At 43.3% G+C, this 20,297-nt stretch overlaps 1 protein-coding gene across 1 annotated transcript; it reads left to right on the forward strand.

Annotated features, from left to right (window-relative positions):
• The first annotated feature begins 384 nt into the window (after nucleotides 1–384).
• On the forward strand, nucleotides 385–4,900 carry si:ch211-221j21.3. The gene is made up of 4 exons (XM_042316690.1): nucleotides 385–848; nucleotides 1,480–1,620; nucleotides 2,219–2,272; nucleotides 3,929–4,900. Exons 1-4 carry the CDS (start codon nucleotides 774–776, stop codon nucleotides 3,956–3,958), a joined length of 300 nt encoding a protein of 99 aa, XP_042172624.1. The 5' UTR covers nucleotides 385–773; the 3' UTR covers nucleotides 3,959–4,900.
• The last annotated feature ends 15,397 nt before the right edge of the window (nucleotides 4,901–20,297 follow it).

Consider the following 20,297-nt stretch of genomic DNA (forward strand, 5'->3'; position numbering starts at 1 on the left):
TCACATCCCATGCATGGAGGTACATTTTCCCGAACCATATCTCACCTGGCTCCAAAGTGAATGTAACGATGACTTTATTCCGACCCCAGTGCAGCTCAGTGTAAACAAGCTCATGGTAGTCAGTATATTCTAGCAACTATATGGATGGAACAAGACAAAACTACCTACACAGAGTCGGTCTATGACTGATCTATGAACTAAAATGAATAACCAACATGTAAAATACAAAAATGTTATTGTTTAATTGCACAATATTTGTTATAATTATAAAGGAGAAAATGTGTTACATGCATTTGGTAACGGGGGGGGTAATTTGTAATCATATTCCACAAATAAATCAAATCAATCGTATTTAATAAAGCGCTTTTTTTTTACATCAGCCACTGTCACAAAGTGCTGTCCAGAAAGGCCCCCCGCTACTTGGAAACGGGGACGACTCTTTGAAGAGTCAGAAGCAGAGGAATCAAGAGGACGGTTGTCGTGTCCTTGGCGGTAGAAAGGCGAACTGAAAGTGAAATAGTGAACCAGCCTAACAAGGAAGCCAGACATTGAACCGTTTTGTAGCCACTTCTCTAGTTGCAATTTCATTGATTTGTGATATCGCAGCCGGACGTTTCTGCAAACACCTCGTTAGTATGTAACTAGTTAGCGGACACTGGACGTGTTGTATATGTTTGCTTGCCAGATATCTAACGTTACTGTTACCTTTTGACATTGTGTTATTAAAGTCAGTCGATAGATACTAAAACTAGGTGTAATAATCTTCCACAACCATGGAATATATGACAGCCGTCCAGAAGAAGAGACGCCACGAAGGAGACCTTCAAACCCGGAAAGATTGCCAAGCGGTAGGACGGTAACCGTGCTTATTAAAAACGAGTTTATAGCCTTGAAACCCGACGTTGAATTGCATTGAACGATGAAATACAATTGTATTCAACAACATTGTGGATTGAAGAGAGGCCGTGAGAGGAAACTTCCCTGATTCAAGAGCTCATTTCTGTCCGGAGAAGAATTCAATGCAATTCAATGTCGGGTTTCCAAATGTTAAACAGTAACATTTTGCTTTAGTGGAAACATTATTGCAATTGGTGTATTTCTATAGTTTAGCTAACACCAGTCTGGCTATTGAAATAGCTGTCCAGTTGGCTTGTTGCTATTTTTAGGCTAAATCAGTTAATAGTGATTTATTGGTTATCGCGTGTGCATGTATGTGTGACTGCTACTCCTTTAGCTAACCTTGCATGGATATTTGGTTGTATGGGAGCTAACTAAGCTAAGCTAATTCATAGGGAACTTAACGTGTTTACAAAAATGTAGAAGCACGTGTCACTATGAATACGTGCTACACAGTCTCTCGTGAAGAAACGCTCTCTTAGTACATGAGCTAAGTGCACGCATGCCTACAACCACTTAGCTAACTGGATCGATCACTAGCTGTCATGTTACACAACTATGCTGCATTGTCTGAATCCTCAGAAACGACTGTGCAACGGAGTGGGAGTCTGCGTCCGGGTTGAACATGGCGGGATGGTGACTGACGGTGCCATGGATGCCAGCATGCAACAGCAGGGTGTCCCAAACAGCGGTGTCGGCATCAACCACCCAGCTTCTAACATGGTAGATATGCGTATTCAATTATTTTGGAATATATATATTTTGGGGGGCATATTCAACTATTTTGGATACTTTTGTTGCTCCAGTCTAGGCCTATATTTGAAAGGAGTTGGCCTCCCACATGCATTTGCAGGAGTGTTTTTACGGTCCATGTTTTCCTCCTTGAATCATGATGACGCTGGAGTCGTAATAAAGGTTCATAGGTCAAGCAGTAAGGGACACTAGGCGTATCCATGACAACATGCTTCCTCAATATCTGTATCTCTATAAGGTGTACCCTTGGCTATCTTTACGACAGTTTTTTTTCCTCAATGCTGGTGATGTCAAGGAAGCAATAACTGTTTGGGAAATTGCATCTCATCCTTACCCAAGGAATGTGGCTAGTGCCACACTGTTGACATTTTATATTTGAATATCTTTTCACTCCACTGTGGATTTGTCCTTCTGTCATAATTCGTTTTACTTTGAATAGTCTTGTCTTCTATGCAGTGTTTATCCTCAAAAATGTTTTATTGCAGAACTACAATATGACAATCCATTAAGTAATCGAGTGTACTTATTGCCGTAGTAACCCTCCAGGCTCGTGTTGTCTCTTGTACAGGTCTATGCAGTCCAAGGCAGCCAATGTTGTAATCGGTGCCTGGCAGGGGAGCCCGTAAGTAGTGTCCTGATGTTTTGCCTGAACATGTCCCAGTAGTGACTGATGTCAGTGTCTAGGCCTAAACCCAGCATTTTGTACACCAAAACTAATGTCTCATCAGTGGCAATCGGGATTTAACAGCTATAGCACATATAGTCAAACATTCCTAATAACTAATATGGGATATTATGTCTCTTACTTTGGGGACAATTGTTGCACCTATAAAATCAACATAATAAAAGATGCCTATTTTAGAAGGGCTGTCCCTCGGGCTAAAGAACCTACCATATTGACCATGGAGCCCTTTGCTGTTCATGCTCACCTTGGGCCGAGTCGACGTTCTGGACTTTTTCATGTTAAACGGGTTAATCAGTCCCTCCAGGTTTCTGCAATTATTTGTATTTATTTATTGCTAAATCAATAATTCCCTGCGTATTATGCGGGGACTTGTACATTTGACCAATCACTGCACTCTTTCCACGTGCGACAGTCAAATCATCGCAATGTTGTCACATAAACCAGGCCCATCGCCCGCAGTACAAAAATAGGGCTTGCAATTTCAACCAATCAGAGTACATTTACTACATAATGTGTTTAAATGAAGCCACGCATCAACAAATCTTCCCCCCCGTCAGCTCAGTTTCACGACAAATTGGACTAAATCATAGCCATGCAAAATGTCAGGATTGCCGCAGCAAAGTCAAGCCGTTTGCTCTGCAAAAATCCCATCAGAATGCTGGAGGGACTGATTAATGAACATGACATGGGTTCAGTCCCAAATGGCACCCTATTCCCTATATAGTGCACTACCCTGTTCCCCACGTAGTGCACTACCCTGTTCCCCACGTGGTGCACTACCCTGTTCCCCACGTAGTGCACTACCCTGTTCCCCACGTAGTGCACTACCCTGTTCCCCACGTGGTGCACTACCCCGTTCCCCACGTAGTGCACTACCCCGTTCCCCACGTGGTGCACTACCCTGTTACCCACGTAGTGCACTACCCTGTTACCCACGTGGTGCACTACCCTGTTCCCCACGTGGTGCACTACCCTGTTCCCCCACGTGGTGCACTACCCTGTTCCCCTATATAGTGCACTACCCTGTTCCCTATATAGTGCACTACCCTGTTCCCCATATAGTGCACTACCCTGTTCCCCTATATAGTGCACTACCCTGTTCCCCATCATAGTGCACTACCCTGTTCCCCTATATTGCACTACCCTGTTCCCCTATATAGTGCACTACCCTGTTCCCCTATATAGTGCACTACCCTGTTCCCTATATAGTGCACTACCCTGTTCCCACGTAGTGCACTACCCTGTTCCCCACGTAGTGCACTACCCTGTTCCCCTATATAGGGCACTACCCTGCATATAGTGCACTACCCTGTTCCCCATATAGTGCACTACCCTGTTCCCCTATAGTGCACTACCCTGTTCCCCACATAGTGCACTACCCTGTTCCCCACGTAGGGCACTACCCTGTTCCCCTATATAGTGCACTACCCTGTTCCCCATATAGTGCACTACCCTGTTCCCCACATAGTGCACTACCCTGTTCCCCTATATAGTGCACTACATAGTGGAGAGGGTGCCATTTGGAATGCTACCATCATGTAAACGGTTAATTCCATAAAGATTACCTGTGTCACATAATGAGTCTCTTCTCAGGGCCACATTAACCACATCATGGGGTATTGATCGGTTATCGTCATGATCAGAGATCGTTTGAAGAACTGAAGGATCCTTGAGGATGAAGAGAATGATCGATTGATTGAGTGCTTGATCAAGTCATTGTGTATGTGGCTGTGAACCGTTTTATCAGTGTGCCTTGCCTTTTCTAGCTGTTATTAACCACAAGCACTGTACTGCTTCATGTATAGCCTCGCATGTTTACACTACCTAACACTGGGTATGGGGGAAATGGCTACTAACCAGACAGTAGACATGGTGATTTCATACCGTCTTACTAACATTCTGTTTGAATGGAAAGATAACCACTACAGTGTAGTCTACACACAACCATAAGGAAGGAGCCATCAAGCCACAAGTAATACTGAAACTTTACACTGTAATGTGGATACTCCTTTAATGTCAATGGATGTATTAAATGAAATAAAATACGTATTGTCCCAGTATCAAGACTGCTTTCTAAAGCTGCCAGAAAATATAAATGTAAATAGTAATATTGATAAGTTAAAAACTTTTTAAAGTTATATAATTGTTAACCTTTTTTTGAAATGGATAATCCTGTCTGCAAATATATTTTTCTGAAATAAATATTTGATATATTTTTCTAAAATGTAATTGGCTGAATATAAAATAAGAAGTTTGTAACCAATATTTGTGCTAATCGTTTCATTTTGGATAGTGTCCTGAATTGTGTTTAATCTCATGAACGTTTTCAGCCAGTTTTCAATAGTTTGATCTACACTTGAAATGTAGAGCCGTTTTGACAAGGATTTGTCTGTTTCCCACTAGATGTGGTTTTGTGTCGTCTTAGAATGATTTGAAGCCAGTTTCCACCTTGCCAAGCAGTGAGTTTTATAGTTGATGCTGTTCAATTTCAGGTTATGACTCAATGTAATAGTTTTATTTTTAGTACAAGGAAAAACAACTTTCAATAAAGTATGATTTGATGAACAATGTGTGGACATTTAGATGTGTTTTGTTATTCAAAAAAGTGTTTTTATATGAAGCTTATTTCCAGATGTCATCTGTTCACGGGCTCCTGCTGCCAGCTGTACATTGTGCATCTTTACCCTGAGGCAGTCTGGTATGTTTACTAGTGAATTATATGTCAACAGCATTTATTCTGTTTTAATTTTAGTCTCTCTTGTTTGAGTATGTTTTATTCCATATTACTGCTAGCTGTGTTTGGTTCACATGTCTCATGTCAGGAGGTAGCTAACATCCACCATTCTTATCCATGGAGTTTAACTAGATCACACATTTTCAGGCCACTTCTCTATTCCAGTATTTGTCAACTTCCCTGCCTCCTAGAATGTTAGCATAGTCCGTACCCTATCCTTTGGATTGTTAGCATGCTCTCTCTGTATCCTATCCTTCTAGAACGTTAGCATGCTCTCTCTGTATCCTATCCTGCTAGAACGTTAGCATGCTCTCTGTATCCGATCCTGCTAGAACGTTAGCATGCTCTCTCTGTATCCTATCCTGCTAGAATGTTAGCATGCTCTCTCTGTATCCTATCCTTCTAGAATGTTAGCATGCTCCGTATCCTATCCTGCTAGAACGTTAGCATGCTCTCTATCCTATCCTTCTAGAACGTTAGCATGCTCTCTGTATCCTATCCTTCTAGAACGTTAGCATGCTCCGTATTCTATCCTTCTAGAACGTTAGCATGCTCTTCTGTATCCTATCCTTCTAGAATGTTAGCATGCTCTCTCTGTATCCTATCCTTCTAGAACGTTAGCATGCTCTCTGTATCCTATCCTTCTAGAATGTTAGCATGCTCTCTCTGTATCCTATCCTGCTAGAACGTTAGCATGCTCTCTGTATCCTATCCTTCTAGAACGTTAGCATGCTCTCTGTATCCTATCCTTCTAGAACGTTAGCATGCTCTCTGTATCCTATCCTTCTAGAACGTTAGCATGCTCTCTGTATCCTATCCTTCTAGAACGTTAGCATGCTCTCTGTATCCTATCCTGCTAGAACGTTAGCATGCTCTGCTCTCTGTATCCTATCCTGCTAGAACGTTAGCATGCTCTCTCTGTATCCTATCCTGCTAGAATGTTAGCATGCTCTCTGTATCCTATCCTTTGGAACGTTAGCATGCTCTCTGTATCCTATCCTTCTAGAATGTTAGCATGCTCTCTCTGTATCCTATCTCCACGCATCGCGCCGACAGAAACAAACATCTTTCTGGTAAGAAGAGGGGCGGGGGCGTATGCCTTATGGCCAACGTGACATGGTGTGATGAAAGAAACATACAGGAACTCAAATCCTTCTGTTCACCTGATTTAGAATTCCTCACAATCAAATGTAGACCGCATTATCTACCAAGAAAATTCTCTTCGATTATAATCACAGCCGTATATATCCCCACCCAAGCAGACACATCGATGGCTCTGAACAAACTTTATTTAACTCTCTGCAAACTGGAAACGATTTATCCGGAGGCTGCATTCATTGTAGCTGGGGATTTTAACAAGGCTAATCTGAAAACAAGACTCCCTAAATTTTATCAGCATATCGATTGCGCAACCAGGGGTGGAAAGACCCTGGATCATTGTTACTCTAACTTCCGCGACGCATATAAGGCCCTGCCCGCCCCCTTTTGGAAAAGCTGACCACGACTCCATTTTGTTGATCCCTGCCTACAGACAGAAACTAAAACAAGAAGCTCCCACGCTGAGGTCTGTCCAACGCTGGTCCGACCAAGCTGACTCCACACTCCAAGACTGCTTCCATCACGTGGACTGGGAGATGTTTCGTATTGCGTCAGACAACAACATTGACGAATACGCTGATACGGTGTGCGAGTTCATTAGAACGTGCGTTGAAGATGTCGTTCCCATAGCAACGATTAAAACATTCCCTAACCAGAAACCGTGGATTGATGGCAGCATTCGTGTGAAACTAAAGGCGCGAACCACTGCTTTTAATCAGGGCAAGGTGTCTGGTGACATGAATGAATACAAACAGTGCAGCTATTCCCTCTGCAAGGCAATCAAACAAGCTAAGCGTCAGTATAGAGACAAAGTAGAATCTCAATTCAACGGCTCAGACACAAGAGGTATGTGGCAGGGTCTACAGTCAATCACGGACTACAGGAAGAAACCCAGCCCAGTCACGGACCAGGATGTCTTGCTCCCAGGCAGACTAAATAACTTTTTGCCCGCTTTGAGGACAATACAGTGCCACTGACACGGCCTGCAACAGAAACATGTGGTCTCTCCTTCACTGCAGCCGAAGTGAGTAAGACATTTAAACGTGTTAACCCTCGCAAGGCTGCAGGCCCAGACGGCATCCCCAGCCGCGCCCTCAGAGCATGCGCAGACCAGCTGGCCGGTGTGTTTACGGACATATTCAATCAATCCCTATACCAGTCTGCTGTTCCCACATGCTTCAAGAGGGCCACCATTGTTCCTGTTCCCAAGAAAGCTAAGGTAACTGAGCTAAACGACTACCGCCCCGTAGCACTCACATCCGTCATCATGAAGTGCTTTGAGAGACTAGTCAAGGACCATATCACCTCCACCCTACCTGACACCCTTGACCCACTCCAATTTGCTTACCGCCCAAATAGGTCCACAGATGATGCAATCTCAACCACACTGCACACTGCCCTAACCCATCTGGACAAGAGGAATACCTATGTGAGAATGCTGTTCATCGACTACAGCTCGGCATTCAACACCATAGTACCCTCCAAGCTCGTCATCAAGCTCGAGACCCTGGGTCTCGACCCCCGCCCTGTGCAACTGGGTACTGGACTTCCTGACGGGCCGCCCCCAGGTGGTGAGGGTAGGCAACAACATCTCCTCCCCGCTGATCCTAAACACTGGGGCCCCACAAGGGTGCGTTCTGAGCCCTCTCCTGTACTCCCTGTTCACCCACGACTGCGTGGCCATGCACGCCTCCAACTCAATCATCAAGTTTGCGGACGACACAACAGTGGTAGGCTTGATTACCAACAACGACGAGACGGCCTACAGGGAGGAGGTGAGGGCCCTCGGAGTGTGGTGTCAGGAAAATAACCTCACACTCAACGTCAACAAAACTAAGGAGATGATTGTGGACTTCAGGAAACAGCAGAGGGAACACCCCCATCCACATCGATGGAACAGTAGTGGAGAGGGTAGCAAGTTTTAAGTTCCTCGGCATACACATCACAGACAAACTGAATTGGTCCACTCACACAGACAGCATCGTGAGGAAGGCGCAGCAGCGCCTCTTCAACCTCAGGAGGCTGAAGAAATTCGGCTTGTCACCAAAAGCACTCACAAACTTCTACAGATGCACAATCGAGAGCATCCTGGCGGGCTGTATCACCGCCTGGTATGGCAACTGCACCGCCCTCAACCGTAAGGCTCTCCAGAGGGTAGTGAGGTCTGCACAACGCATCACCGGGGGCAAACTACCTGCCCTCCAGGACACCTACACCACCCGATGCTACAGGAAGGCCATAAAGATCATCAAGGACATCAACCACCCGAGCCACTGCCTGTTCACCCCGCTGTCATCCAGAAGGCGAGGTCAGTACAGGTGCATCAAAGCTGGGACCGAGAGACTGAAAAACAGCTTCTATCTCAAGGCCATCAGACTGTTAAACAGCCACCACTAACATTGAGTGGCTACTGCCAACACACTGTCAATGACACTGACTCTACTCCAGCCACTTTAATCATGGGAATTGATGGGAAATGATGTAAATATATCACTAGCCACTTTAAACAATGCTACCTTATATAATGTTACTTACCCTACATTGTTCATCTCATATGCATACGTTGATACTGTACTCTATATCATCGACTGCATCCTTATGTAATACATGTATCACTAGCCACTTTAACTATGCCACTTGGTTTACATACTTATCTCATATGTATATACTGTACTCGATATCATCTACTGTATCTTGCCTATGCTGCTCTGTACCATCACTCATTCATATATCCTTATGTACATATTCTTTATCCCCTTACACTGTGTATAAGACAGTAGTTTTTTTGTGGAATTGTTAGTTAGATTACTTGCTCGTTATTACTGCATTGTCGGAACTAGAAGCACAAGCATTTCGCTACACTCGCATTAACATCTGCTAACCATGTGTATGTGACAAATAAAATTTGATTTGATTTGATTTGATTATTTTCTAGAACGTTAGCATGCTCTGTGTATCCTATCCTGCTAGAACGTTAGCATGCTCTCTGTATCCTATCCTGCTAGAACGTTAGCATGCTCTCTCTGTATCCTATCCTTTAGAACGTTAGCATGCTCTCTGTATCCTATCCTTCTAGAATGTTAGCATGCTCTCTCTGTATCCTATCCTTCTAGAATGTTAGCATGCTCTCTCTGTATCCTATCCTTCTAGAACGTTAGCATGCTCTCTGTATCCTATCCTTCTAGAACGTTAGCATGCTCTCTCTGTATCCTATCCTTCTAGAACGTTAGCATGCTCTCTCTGTATCCTATCCTTTAGAACGTTAGCATGCTCTCTCTGTATCCTATCCTTCTAGAATGTTAGCATGCTCTCTCTGTATCCTATCCTGCTAGAATGTTAGCATGCTCTCTCTGTATCCTATCCTGCTAGAACGTTAGCATGCTCTCTCTGTATCCTATCCTGCTAGAACGTTAGCATGCTCTCTATCCTATCCTGCTAGAACGTTAGCATGCTCTCTGTATCCTATCCTGCTAGAATAGCATGCTCTCTCTGTATCCTATCCTGCTAGAACGTTAGCATGCACTCTGTATCCTATCCTTCTAGAACGTTAGCATGTATCTGTATCCTATCCTTCTAGAACGTTAGCATGCTCTCTCTGTATCCTATCCTTTGGAACGTTAGCATCCTATCCTGCTAGAATGTTATCATGCTCTCTCTCTATCCTATCCTGCTAGAACGTTAGCATGCTCTCTGTATCCTATCCTGCTAGAACGTTAGCATGCTCTCTCTGTATCCTATCCTGCTAGAACGTTAGCATGCTCTCTGTATCCTATCCTTCTAGAACGTTAGCATGCTCTCTCTGTATCCTATCCTTCTAGAACGTTAGCATGCTCTCTCCGTATCCTATCCTTCTAGAATGTTAGCATGCTCTCTCTGTATCCTATCCTTCTAGAACGTTAGCATGCTCTCTCTGTATCCTATCCTTCTAGAATGTTAGCATGCTCTCTGTATCCTATCCTGCTAGAATGTTAGCATGCTCTCTCCGTATCCTATCCTTCTAGAACTTTCTGATAGTTTCCAGTCCACCTCATATGATACGAAGTCATTGTCAGTCATAATGCCATGATGAATAATATATTCATAGATGTCAGGGTATCAACATCATGGCTCAACAGATGCAATAGGGGAGTGCTAAAGTTTTGAGGAAAGTCAACCAGGATCGATTCATGAGTATTACCCTTACAATATCCCCTGTCCTCCCCCAGTACAGCCCAGTGTACTAGCAAGAGAAATCCATGTGTTCTCACACAAAGCTAGACCTGGGGGAAATGGCTCTGAGGGCCTAGATTTTCAATAATGTAAGACAATAAAGCATAAGCTTGAAACCTGCTGCAATATGCTACAAGTGTAAAGAGCTTAGCTGCTAATAAAATGGAAAAGAGAAATACCCTCCAACTCATATTGGGAGATCAAGTATGCCCCAGAAGAGCCCTTCATGAAGACGTAATGAGCAGGGTGATGATATAGACTGCGTCAAAAATGGTACCCTACATAGTGCACTACTTTGGACCAGGGCCCATAGGGCTATGGTCCAAAGTAGTGTACTATGTAGGATATAGGGTGCCATTTGGGATGGATGCAGGCTTCACGCAGACCAACCATGACAAGTATCATTTTATGGATGTGGAATTATTTTGATTTCCTTAGGGATGTTTTGGACAATTGCACTTTTCATGTTCCCTTTCGGTCCCTTCTACTTTCTCCTGATCATCTGACTGCTACTGACACCCTGGTCTGACTGCTACTGACACCCTGGTCTGACTGCTACTGACACCCTCGTCTGACTGCTACTGACACCCTGGTCTGACTGCTACTGACACCCTGGTCTGACTGCTACTGACACCCTGGTCTGACTGCTACTGACACCCTGGTCTGACTGCCACTGACACCCTGGTCTGACTGCCACTGACACCCTGGTCTGACTGCCACTGACACCCTCGTCTGACTGCCACTGCCACACCCTCGTCTGACTGCCACTGACACCCTCGTCTGACTGCCACTGACACCCTCGTCTGACTGCCACTGACACCCTCGTCTGACTGCCACTGACACCCTCGTCTGGCTGATTGCCATGCTTCTCCTCAGGGAACCAGACAGATGTAATGGTTTCTCTGCTGAACAGCACTAGGTCAGACTCCTGGAATCTGACCTGCTTCTCCACAGGGAACCAGACAGATGTAATGGTTTCTCTGCTGAACAGCACTAGGTCAGACTCCTGGAATCTGACCTGCTTCTCCACAGGGAACCAGACAGATGTAATGGTTTCTCTGCTGAACAGCACTAGGTCAGACTCCTGGAATCTGACCTGCTTCTCCACAGGGAACCAGACAGATGTAATGGTTTCTCTGCTGAACAGCACTAGGTCAGACTCCTGGAATCTGACCTGCTTCTCCACAGGGAACCAGACAGATGTAATGGTTTCTCTGCTGAACAGCACTAGGTCAGACTCCTGGAATCTGACCTGCTTCTCCTCAGGGAACCAGACAGATGTAATGGTTTCTCTGCTGAACAGCACTAGGTCAGACTCCTGGAATCTGACCTGCTTCTCCACAGGGAACCAGACAGATGTAATGGTTTCTCTGCTGAACAGCACTAGGTCAGACTCCTGGAATCTGACCTGCTTCTCCCAGGGAACCAGGGAACCAGACAGATGTAATGGTTTCTCTGCTGAACAGCACTAGGTCAGACTCCTGGAATCTGACCTGCTTCTCCTCAGGGAACCAGACAGATGTAATGGTTTCTCTGCTGAACAGCACTAGGTCAGACTCCTGGAATCTGACCTGCTTCTCCACAGGGAACCAGACAGATGTAATGGTTTCTCTGCTGAACAGCACTAGGTCAGACTCCTGGAATCGGACCTGCTTCTCCTCAGGGAACCAGACAGATGTAATGGTTTCTCTGCTGAACAGCACTAGGTCAGACTCCTGGAATCTGACCTGCTTCTCCTCAGGGAACCAGACAGATGTAATGGTTTCTCTGCTGACTCCTGGAATCTCGTCAGCTGATGTACAAACCATCATGGACTAACTTTGCAGTACATTGACATGTTATTGCTTATCTTATTGCCTTGTGCTGTACATACTGTAGCATTTGAGTTTTAGTTTTCAATATTTTGTATGTGTTTTAGATTCAGTGAATCATTAAAGAATAAGAGAAGCTAAGAAAGGTGACAGTTTCTCTTCCTGCTCTTTTTTAAACTCTGACCTTTTCCCCTTTATGAATGTGTCCTTCACTAGATCCCAACTTACAGCATGTCCACCTACTTTGGTTCAGGCTTTGATCCACAATATTGCATGTAAAGTTCCAGCCATGTCGTGCCAGGTGACCCCGCTCTTCCTTCCCTATGGGAACTCTATACTCGTGGAGCCCTTTCTTGTCCCTCCTCAAAAATGTAGTCCCCTTCAGTAACCAGAGTTCTACAGAGATGCAGAACAAAAGGTTATGCACAGAGACAGACGTTTCTACAGCCTTGGTGTGATTGGTGCTCTGTTGGACTGTTACAAAACGCTGTTTCAGTGTTTTGAAGCAAGGCCAAGAGAACCAATGACTCTTTAACGGCTCTATTCATTATTCATAGTGCTGAGCGATTAGTGCTTTTTATTTTTTTAGGCCTGTTTAAATTTGATAATTAAAATATAATCTGGTTTCGGTTTCGGAAAAATGTAAGTTTATTTTTTACGTTAAATGCACAATGCATTATGTGGGTTGAATGCTGTAACATAATATAGCAATTAATAATTGGCATCATTCCATGATGGTAGGGGACTGCTCGTTACTGCTTATCACCCATTAATCATTATTTATTCACATTACTTTAATAAAATATTTCAGTTTTTGTGTATAATAAATGTTTTATTTAATAACTTTATTTCATTCATAAAATTTCATTCATTCAAGTCATCTCATCTCTGTAGCGCTGCTGCCCATGCTTTCTGACAAAATCACGATTTAAGTAGTTCTTCAAAGTAATTAAGGCATACTTTTATGACTGCTGAATATCAACTATCAATCATGTATATCACGTATTTTCAGGTAGAGATTCCTCCCGAAGAAACTGCATTCTCTCATGTGACAGGCGGACAAGTAGGCACGCAATGGATTATGGTCATTGTAGTTAACTACCACGATTTCTGCGTTAAACTACGTAGAGTATTGGCCTGTTGGAAACTACAACTCCCTACCACATCACACAGTTTGGGCTGGATCTGATTTATCTTAACAGAAACTGTAATGTGCATATTGAGCTCACAGAAGACGAAAAACAGAAGGAAATGGAATTCTAATAATTGAACCGACGTTGGTCGATTATAGTAAAAAATATCTATTTTAAACACTAAACGAAGGTTAATCGCTCAGCACTAATTAATAATATATAATAATATAATAATTAAAAACCCTACAATAGCTAACAGTGCATTGTGAATTATATGGTTCCGTCCGACAACAAATTGAACAAAGTAAATATTCCCAATGCGAAGTGCAAAATGGCTTCAATTATACTGAGCCAATTTGTTCTAATTCACTATTGTATACAAACACTTAACCCTGTCATGGTCATTCCTATATAGTGAGTGTTTTCCAAGTACACCTTGAGTTCCCCTCTTATTTGACGTGAACCCATAACCAAGGGGGAAACAGTTTATAGCGAATTCAAAGGTCATAAACTGTTAAACGGCCAGCTGAAAGACAACAGAATATTGAAGCTAAATTCTTAGTTGCTACATCCATTTTTGAACATAAATTTATGATATATACTCATTGATGCTTAAAGAATAGCACTTATAAATGAGTGTAGTTCAACTGTCGTACTCCATCAAAGGCCAAAATATATGCTTTTTTTACTCCAATGTCTGTAAACAACATAAATGTAAAGATATATATACAGTTGAAGTCGGAAGTTTACATACACTTAGGTTGGAGTCATTAAAACTCGTTTTTCAACCACTCCACAAATTTCTTGTTTAACAAACTATAGTTTTGGCAAGTCGGTTAGTACATCTACTTTGTGCATGACACAAGTCATTTTTCCAACAATTGTTTACAGACAGATTATTTCACTTGTAATTCACTGTATCACAATTCCAGTGGGTCAGAAGTTTACACACACTAAGTTGACTGTGCCTTTAAACAGCTTGGAAAATTCCAGAAAATGATGTCATGGCTTTAGAAGCTTCTGATAGGCTAATTAAAATAATTTGAATCAATTGGAGGTGTACTTGTGGATGTATGTCAAGGCCTACCTTCAAATTCAGTGCCTCTTTGCTTGACATCATGGGAAAATCAAAAGAAATCAGCCAAGACCTCAGAAAAAAGATTGCAGACCTCCACAAGACTGGTCCATCCTAGGGAGCAATTTCCAAACGCCTGAAGGTACCACGTTCATCTGTACAAACAATAGTACGCAAGTATAAACACCATGGGACCACGCAGCCGTCATACCGTTCAGGAAGGAGACGTGTTCTGTCTCCTAGAGATTAACGTACTTTGGTGTGAAAAGTGTAAATCAATCCCAGAACAACACCAAAAGACCTTGTGAAGATGCTGGAGGAAACAGGTACAAAAGTATCTATATCCACAGTAAAACGAGTCCTATATTGACATAACCTGAAAGGCTCAGCAAGGAAGAAGCCACTGCTCATAAACCGGCAAAAAAAGGCAGACTACGGTTTGCAACCATACATGGGGACAAAGATCATACTTTTTGGAGAAATGTCCTCTGGTCTGATGAAAAAAAAATAGAACTGTTTCGCCATAATGACCATCGTTATGTTTAGGGGAAAAAGGGGGAGGCTTGCAAGCCAAAGAACACCATCCCAAACGTGAAGCATGGGGGTGGCAGCATCATGTTGTGGGGGTGCTTTGCTGCAGGAGGGACTGGTGCACTTCACAAAATAGATGGCTTCATGAGGTAGGAAAATTATGTGGATATATTGGAGCAACATCTCAAGACATCAGTCAGGAAGTTAAAGCTTGGTCGCAAATGGGTCTTCCAAATGGACAATGACCCCAAGCATACTTCCAAAGTTGTGGCGTAATGGCTTAAGGACAACAAAGTCAGGGTATTGGAGTGGCCATCACAAAGCCATGACCTCAAACCTATAGAACATTTGTGGGCAGAACTGTAAAAGCATGTGCAAGCAAGGAGGCCTACAAACCTGACTCAGTTACACCAGCTCTGTCAGGAGGAATGGGCCAAAATTCACCCAACTTATTGTGGGAAGCTTCTGGAAGGCTACCCGAAACGTCTGACCCAAGTTAAAAAAATTCAAGGCAATGCTACCAAATACTAATTGAGTGTATGTACACTTCTGACCCACTGGGAATGTGATGAAAGAAATCTAATCTGAAATCAATCATTCTCTCTACTATTATTCTGACATTTCACATTCTTAAAATAAAGTGGTGATCCTAACTGACCTAAGAGAGGGAATTTTTACTAGAATTAAATGTCAGGAATTGCGAAAAACTGAGTTTAAATGTATTTGGCTCAAGTGTACGTAAACTTCTGTCTTCAACTGTATATATACATATATGTGGTCTCGAGCCTTGTTAAAACTATAATTCTGATATCATTACATTTCTCTAGGCCTATCCCTCAGCTCTTTACCAAAACAATGGTGGCTTTGTCTGCTTTGTTATTGATTTCAACTGCAGATTCTAGCTTTAAAGCAATATTTTTTTATTGTGTTTTATGAATTAAAGGGTGACACTTTTCATTTGTATACTACAGCAACCTCCCTGTTTCTTTTTTTATTGTTCCTCAGAACATCCCCCATCCCTCCAGGAAATAAAACCAGACAAACATTGATACTGTTTTATGTTAAAGGTTATGGACTTTAACTGAAATCCCCTTTGTCTCTTGCTGTGCTCTTGACAGTAGCTCCCATTACGCCCAACGGAATCTCTCAAGACTTCCTGCAACGCACACGGTACCACAAAACTAGTTAAGTGGCGTGCCTGTGTCACCTGTCAGTCACCACCGGTCACATACGACTAACGGAGCCACTGGAAGGGTTACCAAACAGGAGAGGAGAGGAGAGACAGAGACTAGGTTACCAAACAGGAGAGGAGAGGAGAGAGAGACTAGGTCACCAAACAGGAGAGGAGAGGAGAGACAGAGACTAGGTTACCAAACACATGAAAGAACAGGACTCCTCTCAGAGAGATATCTTACTGTCAGGCTGAGTGTCGGGACAGGAAGGGTTACCAAACACATGAGGGAACCTCCTCTCAGAGAGATATCTTACTGTCAGGCTGAGTATCAGGACAGGAAGGGTTACCAAACACATGAGGGAACCTCCTCTCAGAGAGATATCTTACTGTCAGGCTGAGTATCAGGACAGGAAGGGTTACCAAACACATGAGGGAACCTCCTCTCAGAGAGATATCTTACTGTCAGGCTGAGTGTCAGGACAGGAATAGGTGCTGTAGTTTGGAACAAAAGCTTCAGAGAGGTAAGGCCAAACAGTGGAGGAGAGGAGAGGAGAGACAGAGACTGTTAATGCCTAATGTTTTATCTGATCCCAAGGCCTCCATAACGAATAATAAATATATTATATGAAATATATTATGAATTAACGTCTTGTGGTGTTCACCTCTGCTCTGCGTTCGGTTGCTTGTTTGCCTCTGAGCCTCTGCTTGTACATGAGTTTGGAGGTGTTTGCAGAGGCTTGCCGGCGGTGCACCTTGCTGTTGTTTAAATGTTAAATCACATCTGTGTCAACGAGGGGAGAAGCTGCGTGCACGGAGGGCTCCCTGGGGAGAGGGTGAGAGGTTAAAGGGCGTTAAGATACTCTGAGGGAGAGATGTTTTATCACCTGTCATTCCACAACGTGTCTAACTAACCTCATTCACCATCTCATCAACGTGTCTAACTAACCTCATTCACCATCTCATCAACGTGTCTAACTAACCTCATTCACCATCTCATCAACGTGTCTAACTAACCTCATTCACCATCTCATCAACGTGTCTAACTAACCTCATTCACCATCTCATCAACGTGTCTAACTAACCTCATTCACCATCTCATCAACGTGTCTAACTAACCTCATTCACCATCTCATCAACGTGTCCAACTAACCTCATTCACCATCTCATCAACGTGTCTAACTAACCTCATTCACCATCTCATCAACGTGTCTAACTGACCTCATTCACCATCTCATCAACGTGTCTAACTAACCTCATTCACCATCTCATCAACGTGTCTAACTAACCTCATTCACCATCTCATCAACGTGTCTAACTAACCTCATTCACCATCTCATCAACGTGTCTAACTAACCTCATTCACCATCTCATCAACGTGTCTAACTAACCTCATTCACCATCTCATCAACGTGTCTAACTAACCTCATTCACCATCTCATCTGCTGTTGCTTCATTTACTTCCTTTATTTACCTGCTTCAGTGGCGGTCTTTTAGCATGTGGCGATCTTTTAGCATGTGGCGGTCTTTTAGCATGTGGCGGTCTTTTAGCATGTGGCGGTCTTTTAGCATGTGGCGGTCTTTTAGCATGTGGCGATCTTTTAGCATGTGGCGGTCTTTTAGCATGTGGCGATCTTTTAGCATGTGGCGGTCTTTTAGCATGTGGCGGTCTTTTAGCATGTGGCGGTCTTTTAGAATGTGGCGATCTTTTAGCATGTGGCGGTCTTTTAGCATGTGGCGGTCTTTTAGCATGTGGCGGTCTTTTAGCATGTGGCGATCTTTTAGCATGTGGCGATCTTTTAGCATGTGGCGGTCTTTTAGCATGTGGCGATCTTTTAGCATGTGGCGGTCTTTTAGCATGTGCCGGTCTTTTAGCATGTGGCGATCTTTTAGCATGTGGCGGTCTTTTAGCATGTGGCGGTCTTTTAGCAAGTGGTGGAAAATATGCAGCCCGAAGTCAAACGAGAGCAGAATACGAATGTAAGTCCAAAAAAGTAAATGTTTGTTGCTTTAACTAATTATGAAAAATGTTAGAGAACAATGTAATACAAAACAATTTTTCAAATTTTTTAAAAATACGTTACATAACACGTTATGTTGGCTTACAATTTGTTAGCTTCGCTACTAGCCATAAGAATAGCATAGCATATCATTACAGCTGTTGCTTGTATGCAGTGGTGATTTTAGCATGTAAATCCTGGTGGGTCAAACTCCCCCGACATTTTTTTTTTAGATGTACGCCAGTAAAGACACAACACAACAGTCAACAATACATTCAATGCACTATAATGGTGACAAATGGTGCCCACCAACTGTTAGGGCTTACATGATCACTACAGACCCTGGTTCGATTCTAGGCTGTATCAAAACCGGCCCTTTGTGATAAAGTGCGTCTCGGTGAGAGGTGTAGGAGTCAGGCGCAGGAGAGCAGGGATTTTCTTTGAGAAACGTGTTTAATGTAGAGATCTGTACACATAGTCCACCAATACAAATTTGGCCCAGATGAATGTCCAAACAACGCGCTCGAAGGAAAACTAACTCGTGTCAGTACACGGAGGAACAACCACAGTTCCGACACTACATACACATATGTCAATGCGAAAACAATAAACCGCATGGCATACTGAACGCTAATACTCACAAGCTTAATCCTGCACGAATTACGGCAGGTAACAGGTGCCCCATATACCCACAGAAATCAAAGCAATTGAAACCAGGTGTGAAAAGGAACACAGACAAAACAACCAGAAAAAGGGATCGGTAGTGGCTAGTAGACCGGCTAGTAGACCGGCAACTCCGAGCGCCGCCCGAACAGGGAGAGGAGTTACCTTCGGTAGAAGTCGTGACACCCTTATTGGGAGTCCCATAGGGCTGCGCACAACTGGCCCAGCGTCGTCCGGGTTTGGCCGAGGTAGGCCGCCATTGTAAATAAGAATTTGTTCTTAACTGACTTGCCTAATTAAATAAAGGTTAAATAAAAATTAAAAATACATTTCATATTTGCCTAGTTAATAAATCTTCTTCGGGATCAGTGTCCCTTCCACGGGAAGGTTGAACTAATGTAGGCTAATGAGATTAGCATAAGGTTGAACTAATGTAGGCTAATGAGATTAGCATAAGGTTGAACTAATGTAGGCTAATGAGATTAGCATAAGGTTGAACTAATGTAGGCTAATGAGATTAGCATAAGGTTGTACGTAACAAGAAAATTTCCCAGGACATAGACATATCTGTGTTAACAAACCTCCAAATGAGCTTCAACGCCATACAACACTCCTTTCGTGGCCTCCGACTGCTCCTAAATGCTAGTAAAATTAAATGCATGCTCTTCAAACGATCGCTGCCCACACACCTGCCCGCCCGACTAACATCACTACTCTGGACGGTTCTGACTTAGAATACGTGGACAACTACAAATACTTAGGTGTTTGGTTAGACTGTAAACTCTCCTTCCAGACTCACATTAAGCATCTCCAATCCAAATCTAGAATCGGCTTCCTATTTTGCAACAAAGCCTCTTTCACTCATGCTGCCAAACATACCCTCATAAAACTCACTATCCTACCGATTGACTTCGGCGATGTAATTTACAAAATATCCTCCAACACTCTACTCAGCATATTGGATGCAGTCTATCACAGTGCCATCTGTTTTGTCACCAAAGCCCCATATGCTACCCACCACTGTGACCTGTATGCTCTCGTTGGCTGGTCCTCGCTACATATTCATCGCCAAACCCACCTGCTCCAGGTCATCTATAAGTCTTTGCTAGGTAAAGCTCTGCCTTATCTCAGTTCACTGGTATAGCAACACCCATCCATAGCTCGCACTCCAGCAGGTATAATTCACTGGTCATCCCCAAAGCTAACTCTTCCTTTGGCCGCCTTTCCTTCCAGTTCTCTGCTGCCAGTGACTGGAACGGATTTCAAAAATCACTGAAGATGGAGACTTATATCTCCCTCACTAACTTTAAGCGTCAGCTGTCAGAGCAGCTTACCGATCGCTGCAGCTGTACATAGCCCATCTGAAAATAGCCCATCCAACCAACTAACTACCTCATCCCCATATTTGTTTTTGTTTTTCTGCTCTCTTGCAAACCAGTATTTCTACTTGCACATCCTCATCTGCACATATACCGTATCTCTCATTTCTCCTGCATTTCAAAGATGGTACAAAAAATACAAACGAACAGTTGTTTTT

This window comes from Oncorhynchus tshawytscha, unplaced genomic scaffold, assembly GCF_018296145.1.
Source record: "Oncorhynchus tshawytscha isolate Ot180627B unplaced genomic scaffold, Otsh_v2.0 Un_contig_79_pilon_pilon, whole genome shotgun sequence".
Lineage (NCBI taxonomy): Eukaryota > Metazoa > Chordata > Actinopteri > Salmoniformes > Salmonidae > Oncorhynchus > Oncorhynchus tshawytscha.